At 36.6% G+C, this 11,379-nt stretch overlaps 1 protein-coding gene across 1 annotated transcript; it reads right to left on the bottom strand.

Annotated features, from left to right (window-relative positions):
- Positions 1-1,061: 1,061 nt before the first annotated feature.
- On the bottom strand, positions 1,062-10,670 carry LOC132183864 (LRR receptor-like serine/threonine-protein kinase ERECTA). The gene is made up of 27 exons (XM_059597323.1): positions 10,084-10,670; positions 9,426-9,564; positions 9,225-9,296; positions 8,875-8,946; positions 8,673-8,744; positions 8,496-8,567; positions 8,327-8,398; positions 8,100-8,171; positions 7,920-7,991; positions 7,763-7,831; positions 7,609-7,680; positions 7,422-7,493; positions 7,065-7,136; positions 6,680-6,751; positions 6,525-6,596; positions 6,372-6,443; positions 5,842-5,913; positions 5,700-5,771; positions 5,539-5,610; positions 5,390-5,461; positions 4,802-4,870; positions 4,605-4,676; positions 4,391-4,464; positions 3,712-3,840; positions 2,716-3,060; positions 2,207-2,577; positions 1,062-1,675 (listed from the first exon to the last, which is right to left on the bottom strand). Exons 1-27 carry the CDS (start codon positions 10,181-10,183, stop codon positions 1,304-1,306), a joined length of 2,964 nt encoding a protein of 987 aa, XP_059453306.1. The 5' UTR covers positions 10,184-10,670; the 3' UTR covers positions 1,062-1,303.
- Between the last annotated feature and the right edge of the window lie 709 nt (positions 10,671-11,379).

Genomic DNA, 11,379 nt, shown 5'->3' with positions numbered 1-11,379 from the left:
TTTAGAGTTGAAGGAGTGTAGGGGTAAAACTATGAAGGTTTATTTGTCTGTTAGTTTTTGCTTTGACAATTTATAACTGTTGAAAGTCTCACATTGCTTCGGTATTAAAGAGATGAGCCATTTATAAAGGTGAGGAAAAACTTCAACTCTTGAGTTAACTTTTGGATTGAGTTAAGCCCAATACCCATTTCTAATATGGTATCAGAACTTGGCCCAATTGGCTGTAGCTCATCGTTTCCCATTGCTGCACGTGTTGACTTGAATGTGTTGAAAATTCCACATTGTTTGCGTATTAAGTAGATTGCCCATTTATAAGGGTGAAGAGAAACCTAAACTCTTGATCTAGCTTTTGGGTTGAATTAGGCCTAAAACTCATTTCTAATAATAACATTGTTTAGATGGGAGGTAAGGATCTGATTTCCTACAAAAGGTAAATTTAAAAAGACTACAAAGAAATGATTAGGTTCTTCAAAATTTAAACTTTATCTTATATCCAATAATGTTGTGCCACATTAATTTATAAAAAAAAATTATGTAAAAATTGCTTATAAGCCTAACATTCCTTAATTAAATAAGCCTCAATTAAATAAGTCAGAATTCTCACTCTTCACCTGGTAATATCATGTTAAATTCTTTACATTCCGATATGGTTAGGTTAATGTCAAAAGTTGCCAACCTAGCACAAGTAGATTGCAACTAACTCTGAAAAAAGTAAAAAGCAATGCGACGGACAGGCTTTAAGGATCTCTCCCCGAGAGGCTCCACCTTGGGCAAAGAGATAAGGCACAAGTCCCTATGACATACCGGACCTGGAAACCCTTTCAACGCTCATGACCTCTTTTCCCCGTCATGCTTTCGCAACCAACTTTCTCTGGGAATTGCCAACTCAAAAGTTGGACTGCTATCACCCAGCTAAGGCTCTGCAGAGTGCAGAGAATTATTGCTGCTCACACATTATACTGCAATGCTTCACCCAACTCTTCAGAGAGCCTAAACCTGACCTAGAACCAGTGAAACCCCACCAGGCCAGAAGACCCTTGTGCCAGTGGTCCCCAACAAGAAAAAGGCCAAAGTTTCTACCATACTATCATATATAATACATTACATTTTTGGTACATGAAAATTGAAGTACTACACCTTTAAAATATATTGGTGAAGTTGTCCATCTTTTTACTTTCTCCGGTTAAGTTATAACACTAATAAATACCAAATATTTATACACATTTTCAATGGACTGATTCTTTTACTATCCCACTACCTTATGTTTCGGATGTTGTAATGCTTTGATTCTAACACTCTTTCTTCACTTGCTGCTCTGAGAAATTACCTCTCCAAACTTTAGGAAGAGCTGAGCATCTGAGGTGCTCATGGATGGGCAATTCACCATGTGTGAGGTCTTGAGATTTGCATACTCATCCATATAGCAAGGCACCTTTGTAGAAGGGAGTGGAGCTAGTGGGTTCTGGGTTGGTTGTTTTGCTGTTGTGGTCGATGGCACAAGGCTCCCCAGGACACGTGTTACTTCATGCATGGTTGGCCGATCTGACGGCTGTCTCTTACTGCATAGAAGGGCTAGCTGAAAAACCTTCTTTACTGCTCCAAGGTCCTTACACGTGGCAGTGATCTCAGGATCAACAGTTTCCATGACAGCATTGTTGGCCGTCTTAGACAAGATCTGCGAAAGTAAGAGGCCTAATTTGTTAAAAACTAGCTGATCAAATTCCTCTCTTAACTTGAATCAGTGAAAACAGCTTGGAAAAGTTGCAGTTCAGTTACAAAAAAACTCATACTGAAATTCCAAAACATAACTTATGCGAGAATATTATCTAAGTTTTGAGCTAGATCATATTAAACAGGGTTAAAGAATTCGGATAAATCATAAATGTCAAAACCAACATTAATTACCTAATTAAAGCAAGATTTTTAGTGTGCGAGTTTGAAATCTATATTTCCTTGCTGACTAATGCGAGTCAATAGGCTAAAGATTAACAATCTCAAAGACACATCATGAATCTGGACAAAGGACATAAAATTTCAAACTTGTCTTGGTATTGGTAAAACGTCAGTCATTTGATGAATAACTTCACAAAAGACTGAACTTTGTCATATGAAAAACAAAACATACCTCATGATCTTTACTGTAAAAGTGATATTTAAGAAGATAATATACAGAAAAGTAGACATTGAAGATCAATAGAAGACTGACCAGATGATGAAGATTGGATTCATTTTCTACAGCTTGCCTTCCTGTCAGCAACTCAAGTAGAACAATTCCATAACTGTACACATCGGATTTCTCAGTGAGGCGGGAAGTACGCGCATACTCAGGGTCTATATAGCCAATGGTGCCCATTATGTAAGTGGAAGTGTGGGACTTTGAGGTGCATAAACTCTTGGCAATGCCAAAATCAGTGAGATGGGCCTCAAAATCCTCGTCGAGTAAAATATTAGAAGACTTCACATCCCTGTGGATGATGCGGGGGCTACAATCATGGTGTAAATATGCCAGCCCTTGAGCTGCTCCGAGTGCTATGTGAAGACGAGTCTCCCAGTCAAGCTTTATCTTTTTGGCAGAGCCTGGAAAACAAATAGCATATAATAAATCCAAATGAGAAGAATGCATGAATCTGCCCCTATAATAGTATGCGACTATTACGGTTAATCACATGGACAACTACAGATAAGTTTAGGTGATCTACAATCACTTGACCTTACCATGAAGGAGATCCCAGAGACTACCATTTTCCATGTAGTCATAGAAGAGAAGGTTCCCAGATGGGGACAAGGAATACCCTTGGAGGCTAACCAGATTCCGATGCTTGATACTCCCCACTGTCTCAAGTTCTGTCTGGAATTCTTTCAAGCACTGGTAGTGGGAGTAGAGTTTCTTGACGGCCACTGGCTTGCAATTCTTAAGGACACATTTGTACACCGTGCTTGATGCACCAGAGCCAATTATATACTTCTCATTCAAATTTTCTGTCATTCTCATGATGTCGTCATACACATGAAGTGCCATATTCATGTGAAGGATCACTAACTTAGGTGTCGAGTACGTAACTGTATTTTCACAAGCAAATAGAATTTAGTAGCTTGAAGAGCCTTCAAAAGGCGGGATCATCAAACCCCATCAAAATATAACTAAGAATGTCAGAAGTAGAGTATTTTTTAAGCTGCAAATTAAACTTTTTTTTGCTACCATTATTGACATGAATTAATCTTGTGAGCTTTATTAATGTCCAAGGCAATTAGATCATAAGAAGGATGGTTTAGATTGTCCAGTCAAATAAGCTTTATACAAATATGTTTTAAGAGACAAATTACTCGTCCCCTCGGTCACCTCACAGCTTGCAAGTGGGTATGCCCCCAACATTGTTGGCTAAGGTTCAAATCTCTTGATTGACATATAGCTTGTCAAGTGCTCAGGATTTACCCGTGTGTACGCACAACATAATCCTATGGTTAGCTGTACACAAAAATTTTCTCCTCGGTAGAAAATTTTTTTTTTTTTTTTTTTTTTTTTTTTAATGCCATCATTAACTTCTAACGGGTCCTTTAGCTTTGACTACCCAAGTAAGTCATTAGTAGGATGGTTCTAACTATCCAGTCATATTCAAAGCATCTTCTCTAATAGTACTTTTTTAAATGGTTCGACTAAGTAACAGGAACAAAACATAATTGATAGGTGTCATGGCAGTGACTATCAAGTACCTGGTTTGTCAAGTGATCCATCTGGAAAAGGTGCTGGTTTGTGTGGCCGGCATGCTGCCACTAAGATCATGAGAAGAATCACAAGGGCACCAAGAGCAATCCCCAAAATAGCTGCTTTAGATATTGTGACTGCATAAATAGGAAAAACTCAGAAAGTTATAATGAAAAGCTCATTACTCAAACTTGCAACTGAAAGTTATAATAATAACTCAGAAAAAAAATGTTATAATAATATAGGAAGAATAAATTATGAAACTTCCTTTTTCCCCTTTGATAAAATATGGAGAAGATAATTATTCAAGGACAAAAGTCCCATTTACCTCATGCACCTTCCACATGCTTTTCCATCAAAGAAATGCTATATAGCTTTTGATAAAATTATAAAAATATAGTTATAGCTTATGCAGCATGTACCATGATCAGATTGGTTGTCACTAAGACAGGATATCAACATTAAGGTAACAGCACTCAGTAACTCTAGTGAACATAATAATTTCCCAAGATAAGAACACAAATTGTGAAATGACTGATTAAGTCAGTCATGTCAAACCCTGGTCCCAGTACATGAGTTTGCTCATTTTGTTGATTCTTGAAGAAACTGCAGACGAAGCACTTATGGGTGCAGATCATGCAACCAAATAAGGTGAAAAAGGTTAAAAGACTTGAAATTCATCTTCACCTTGCTCTGTAGGACGAGATTCATGACATGGGGAATTGAGCCAAGAGCCACAAAGACCAGGATTTCCAATGAAACTGCACACAGAAGGTAACATCAGTTGAAGCCTGAACCATTTGCCAGAAGCAATCAGTACAACTTGTTGAACATCAATATGATAACTAAGGTTTCAAACGTTTAGTTAGTAAGTTTAAGAAATAAATACAAGTTCTCTAACCTGTCAGGTGAAAACCTTGAGAAGTTATTGCTTGTGGGAATATCACCAGCTAGATTGTTGTAAGATACATTGCTGCAAGGATAAGATACTTAAGCTATACAGTGTTGGGAATATCACTAGCTAGATCTTGTTACATGAATCTGTGTGACCTTTAACCTTAAGCTATAAATATAAATTCCATTGAATAAGATACTTACAGTACCACAAGACTGAGGCAGTCAATCAATGACATCACATCCCCTGATAAATTGTTGTTTTCTAGTCTCCTGCATAATATTGCACCAAGAGATCATATAAAGTAAAAATAGGGGCAACCAAATATTGTGAAAATCATAATTAAACAAACATTTATTTTCTATGCATATAATAAGAGGCCAAATCGTATACATGAAGACAGGACCATTTAAGCCCTACCTACACCTAATGCAACCAAATAAGAATACAGACTGTGGGGCATTTTCAGCCATTATCAAGGATATTTTTGGGAGATCAAATTATTCCATAGACTTGTACACTGAACAGAGTCAGAAAATAAAGCTTTCTCAATCGTTAACACCATACAAGTTCAACACTATACCTAGGACATCTTTTAAGCAGAATTTCATTGGAAAGTCTTGCCATTGCCCTCAAAATATCGTTAAGGCCATAAACATCATCCAACAGGAAAGCTATTGGATACAACCAAAAGCCAAATGCTAAGAACTTGCATCACCACAATGGGACATCTACTAGTCCTTCCTTCCGACAATGCTATCACAGGTAATGGAATCACAAAAGTAACTTACAATGAGAACAGGTTTTGAAGCTGACTAAGTTCTTGAGGAATGAAGCCTGAGAGATGATTATTTGAAAGATCTCTACAATGTAAAGCATGTATAGCGAAGTCAGAAACAACCAAAAGGCTTAATAGAATTCATTAAACAAAAGTACTCACATTTCCATAACACTTCTTAGATTACCAAACTCTGCAGGTATAATTCCTGTTAAATGGTTTCTGCTCAAGTTCCTACCACATTAAATAGTGGGTGTAAGCAAGAAGACAACCACGAAAGGGAAAAGAAAAGAAGAAGAAAAAAAACTAGCATTAAAACTCACAGCTTCAGAAGATGTTCCAAATCACCAAGTGAAGAAGGAATTGAGCCATTAATTTTGTTATTAGAGACGTCCCTAATAAAAGGCATGTGTTAGAAGAAGAAAATAAAATAAGGAGGAAACAACTAGTTAAATTAATACTTACAGAGTGTCTAAATTACCAATCCTAGATAGCTCAATTGGAATGGGGCCCCGAAGATTGTTGGAGGAAAGGTTTCTGAAAATGGTACGTAAAATGTCATCAAAGGCATGAGAAACTTTAGCATTATGTTAAAATTTAATAAACTTCAACTGAACGTGAATGATAGGACATTGACATGCTTAAATGTGCTTTTGTATGAAAGGACTCGTTTAAAGAAACCACACAGTGGATGGGAATGGCATTGATCAGGGGCAAACAAATTGGGGAATGACAACTAGGCAACATGAATGGAAGACCTTGATGTCAATAATTGTGCCTTGTGTGCTTGGAAATGCTTTAACAACAAAGCAACAAAACCTTAGATGGGATGGGAATGAAAACAATAGCAGAGAGAGAACTTTGATAAAGGCAACATGGAAATTCTTACCTTCTGCCCCATTACAGGACCATGAAGAACGTGCAAGATATTATAAACAAATTGGGTGTGATTCTAGCTCACAATTAGTATTTCAGAAGACCAGCGTGGAACTTACAGATTTGTCATACTCTCCAGCCTTTGTAAAGCAAGTGGGATTGTTCCATTCAACTTGTTCCCATGGACATTTCTGACATCAAATCAAATAGATAATAACTACCTTAAAAACAATCAAAGTTCCCGGAGTAATAGATTAAGATTAGATGCTTACAGACTGTTAAGATTTGTACATGAGCTAAGATTATCGGGGATGGGCCCTTCAAGATTGTTGTTAGCAACATTTCTGCAAGAATGTAGCATCAGTAACTCAAAACAGAACTATGCTGAAACCACTCAGAAATAAATAATCCAGCTCGCAGAACCTACAGATCAAATAGATCGGTGAGCTTCCCAAGCTCAGGTGGTATATGCCCGGTAAGATGATTGTCATTCAATTCCCTAGAAACACAGAGTGGTAGTTAGAGAGCAAATGCATCGACTCAGCCGGCACTTCTATTAACATGGCAGCTGAAATTTCATGTGCCCTTAATCCATCACAAGGTGAATATACAAAATGAGTGGAGAGCTGTGAGATCTTAGGTCCAATAATCAAGCCCAAATGATGTCAAAGCCAATATCAATGTAAAGAAAATATCAGAAGACTGAAATTCACATATCCACTCAGGTGCCTATGCAGTCTTCATCATCATAAAATATGCAAGAAAAAAGAAAATTAGGAAGAGGCCTGAAAAATAGTGAGAAAAATTCGTACAGATAATGAAGCTTTGTCATATTTCCGAGCTCTGGGGGAATGGATCCAGTCAGCTTGTTGCCATGCAAATACCTGCATTTGGGATTTGGAATCAAAAGGAGGGCATTCATAGGCAACATTTTTGGTAGTCTTGAGTATGATAAAATATTTCAAACATGAAATGAATACAAAACAATCATAGAAAATAACAAGTTGTTGGCACAAGTTGTATCAGAATGTTAACTGGCAGCTCATAGTCACAATTTTAGGATGGTCCATATTAGTAGCTATTTTCAACACTATTTATCTTTCATGTGTTAAGAGCAGAGACTCAGTGACATAAATAATAAATTGAAAGAATGCCAACAATGTACTCACAATTTCTCAGTGTAAGTGAGATTTCCCAAAATAGGAGGAATTGCTCCACTTAACATGTTGCAGCTCAGATCTCTGGGTTGGCAACAAGGAAAACATGACACAGAAATAAGAAGATAGAGATTGAACATTGAGTGAAAAGGCAATGCTATAAACTTCACTTTAGATACAGTTAGCTAAAAGCACTTACAGTACAGCAAGTGCCTGCATCAGACCAATCACTGATGGAATATGCCCAGTAAGTTGATTACCTTGCAATGATCTAGCAACCACAAAGGCAAGAGCAATTAGTATATCAGATAACTGAATAAATTAGAATATCACAGGACACCACCAGCACATACAATGTGGCTACTTGCAAGAAGCCAATGTTGAATGGAATCTCTCCAGTCAGGTGGTTGTAGGACAAGTCCCTACCAATAAAAAGAGGCGATATTCTTGAGTTAGCCAAGTTTAACATTCTGGAAAAATTGGCTTCATTGAATCAGATGGAATACATACAAGACCTGGAAGGCAGTGCAGTTGCCTATATTCTGAGGAATACTGCCAGTCAAACTGTTGTTTCTTACATCGCTGCAATCAGCAGGAGAAAATGTGTTAAATAGATAGACCTCATATGGTAAAGAACACCAAAAAACAAAGTTAGGGTTTTTAGTGTGAAGGAATTAGATATCAACTTACAAGTACCACAACCCAGTTAGCTGGCACATATCTGGAGAGAGTGTACCAACTAAATTGTTCCCTCGGAAACCACTAAGATGGCGATCCAAAATAGAAAAAAAAAGAAATTATTCTCAAGATCAATGATATGTCATTATAATATTACCAGATGGAAAAATAATTTTTATTAAAAAAATAAATAAAATAAATAAAAAATAAACAGTTTAATATCAAGTGCTGGTGCTCACAGATACTGCAAAACTTCATTCCAGTATATAAGCCTTGGTATTTCTCCACTGAGATTATTTTGTGCCAGGTCTCTAAAGCCAGTGTTCCAGAAAACAAGAATTTCAGTCAGAATTCTTCAAATTATGAATTTAGTAAACAGTGAGGAGAGAAAACAGGAAAGGAACTTACAAAATTTTCAAGTTTGGAATCTGGGACAAGGTTGAAGGAATTGGTCCAATCAACTGATTATTTTTCAAGATTCTAAAAGGACATTCAAAAATATAATTTAACATTATTACTTTGCAAAGAAATAACCAGTCATCTGGATAACCCAACATAAAATGACATGCTTGTGAAGGAACTTACAGATATTCCAGTTGTTTCAACTTCGAGATTGAAAATGGAATGTCTCCATATATCTCATTAAATGACAAGTCCCTGATAAGACCAATTAATCAAGTATCCATCAGATAGGGCATAAGTCAAAAGCCTCTGTACGTAGCTACATGCACATTATAACATGGTAAAATTAGAACTCAAGAAGTCCCTTTCCTGGTGTAGAACTTACAGGCTTTTCAAAGAAGAACAGTCACCTATCTCATCTGGGATTTGCCCAGAGAGCCGGTTTCCCCTGAGATCACTGATCAAAGAAGTATGATAACAATCAGGCTTGATTCAAACCAATCACAATAATATGTTCTTAAACAAGTATAAAGCTTAGACTCTGTTTGTTCTAACTAGCTCCTGAAAAAAATATAATCAATCACCTTTTGGAATATATATAAAACAAAATTCATTGAGTTTCACACAAAATTTTCTAGGAAATAATTCCCTAAGTAGACAAACGGAGCATTGGCAGAAAAATCTACCAAAAATAACTTAAAACTCTAAATAGAATATATGATTGGAGAACTGTACAGAGTGAGCAGGCTTTTAAGATCTCCTATTGCAGGTGAGATTTCTCCATCAAGATTCAGACCTGACAGATTACTACAAACCATAGAAAAACAACCAAAAGGTAAAAGAACAGTCAATTCTTGAATAGCAAGAAATGAAAATAAAGTAGGTGCGAAACTAAAGACATACATGGTCAACACCCAGATACGTAAAACAACTTACAGAGCCATGACATTGAAGGTGATATTGTCACATTCAACCCCTTTCCAAACACAAGAATCCGAAGAAGGTGCGTCTGTCCAATCATATAGCACATTGTCCACATCGCTAAATGACTTCTTTATCTCCAATAAGGTTGCCCCTTTATTTACCCACATTTACATGAACAAACTTTTTAGTCTCAGTACACGCACATACACACACAGTGACACAAACAAAATTTCTGGAATATAATTATATAAAGCACGCAAGAATCTCTAAACCCTACTTGTTGAAAACACTCATAAAACCCAAAGGCGAGTCCGCTAGTGCGAAGTGTAAACAACAGGCAGTCAGCACGTTATCATGATAGAAAAATAAGGTCAACGATATAAAACATTAGAATAATAATTTAAAAAAAAAAAAAATCAAAAAACGGCAAAAAGAACATTGTTGAAGTTCGGAAATAAACGAAATGCGGATAAAATATTGTTCTTTTTTGTCTTAGTAAGCCCCCTGTGTGGTTGCTGAGAAAACAAAGGAAAGCAAAGAAGAAAAATATGCTACACAGTAATAAAAGCACTTCACGTTTTATGGTGTCCTACGTACGAGCTATTTTTATTTTGCCGCACGTTTTCTCGGTATCCAAACAGGACATGGTATCTAAGATCAAAAGACTCACCGTCGTCGGAATCGACCGGAGCAAAGCTGAGACAGACGAGAAAAGCCAGAAGAAGGAGCTCAGCAGGAAATGCCACAACTGCCCTCCCGAAAAACCTCATTTTACAGCCAACCCCTCTTAGAAACTCTGTTCCAGTTGAAAATATATGTGGAAAAAAGAAAAAAAAAAAAACCAGAAGCCAGAGAGTCCGTACACGCCCCAAAGAAACGCTTTTCTCACATCAAAGTAGTTGGCGACAAGAATGACGGAAGGGGGAGTAGGGGTTTATGGAGATTTCTGGTGGGTTTTCTTTAACAGAGGTGACGATATGTGTGAGCAAGGGGAGCTCAACTTTGGTCGTTCAATCACATCGCTCTGGCAACGCAGAAACTCTATACACACACCACTGTACTGGTAAGAACCGAGAGAGAGAGAGAGAGAGAGAAGAGAGGAGAATTATTTCATGGATAAAGTTAAAAAACAATCTGCCAGAACTCTGCTACAAAACCTGCAAACTACAGCTATCTTTCTCTCTCTCTACTTTCTCTTTCTGCATTGTTTCTCTCCCCCCCTCTCTCTCTCTCTCTCTTTACCACTGTATGCATGCTGTTCCATTGTGAATAATAATGCGTCGCTTTCTCTTGGGTTTTGCAGTAAGCGTTTGGAGGAGAGGGTGGGTTAATGCAAAGCTTCTCTGGAAATGGAATTAATGTTCGTGGGTTGTTATTTCCGTTTTTACACTCTGACCCTCTAATTACTTCCTATTTACTGGTTTTTCCCCATAACCGAAATGTCGGTTTTGGACACCCTTATCCTCATTTGGAGTACGATGTCATTGTCAGACAACCTTTTAGATCCAGATACAAACTTTTTTTAATTTCTTTTTATTTATTTATTTATTTTGAGGTAGATCCAGAAACTTGAGTGAATTTTATGGGTGAAATATAGGGAGATATTTTTATTCAAATACGTAATGATGAATTCATACGACTATATAATGATAAATTTTATTCATTTTGACCGTAGATTTGTATATATATATATATTTGATATTACATTTTTATTCTATAATTATCTTACAATAAAAATTTGGTAATCTCAACCAATTATTAAATTTTTCTTTTAACAATGATTGGTTTAAGAGTTGATTGAGACTGCTACATAACATTCTTAAATAGTTGTGAAATAAAAATGTATTATATAGCATTACTCGATAGCTTAATATTGGTTTATGTTATTGTTTATTAAAATTAAATAAGGGTAATTTTGCTTATTTGATATTCTCAAAAATACAATTTGTTACTTAAAATCATGTTC

Source organism: Corylus avellana, chromosome ca6, assembly GCF_901000735.1.
Source record: "Corylus avellana chromosome ca6, CavTom2PMs-1.0".
Classification (NCBI taxonomy): Eukaryota; Viridiplantae; Streptophyta; class Magnoliopsida; order Fagales; family Betulaceae; genus Corylus; species Corylus avellana.
Note: the sequence above shows the minus strand (reverse complement) of the source record. Positions and strands in the feature narration are given on the sequence as shown.

What these genes read in the sequence shown, in the direction of transcription:
- LOC132183864 (XM_059597323.1), bottom strand. Translation starts at nt 10,183, where the DNA reads ATGAGGTTTTTCGGGAGGGCAGTTGTGGCATTTCCTGCTGAGCTCCTT. An exon ending in TTGAAACAACTGGAATATCT is followed by an intron (nt 8,568 to 8,672) that starts GTAAGTTCCTTC and finishes ATGTCCTTTTAG; the next exon opens with AATCTTGAAAAATAATCAGT. An exon ending in ATTGGTAATTTAGACACTCT is followed by an intron (nt 5,772 to 5,841) that starts GTAAGTATTAAT and finishes GCCTTTTATTAG; the next exon opens with GGACGTCTCTAATAACAAAA.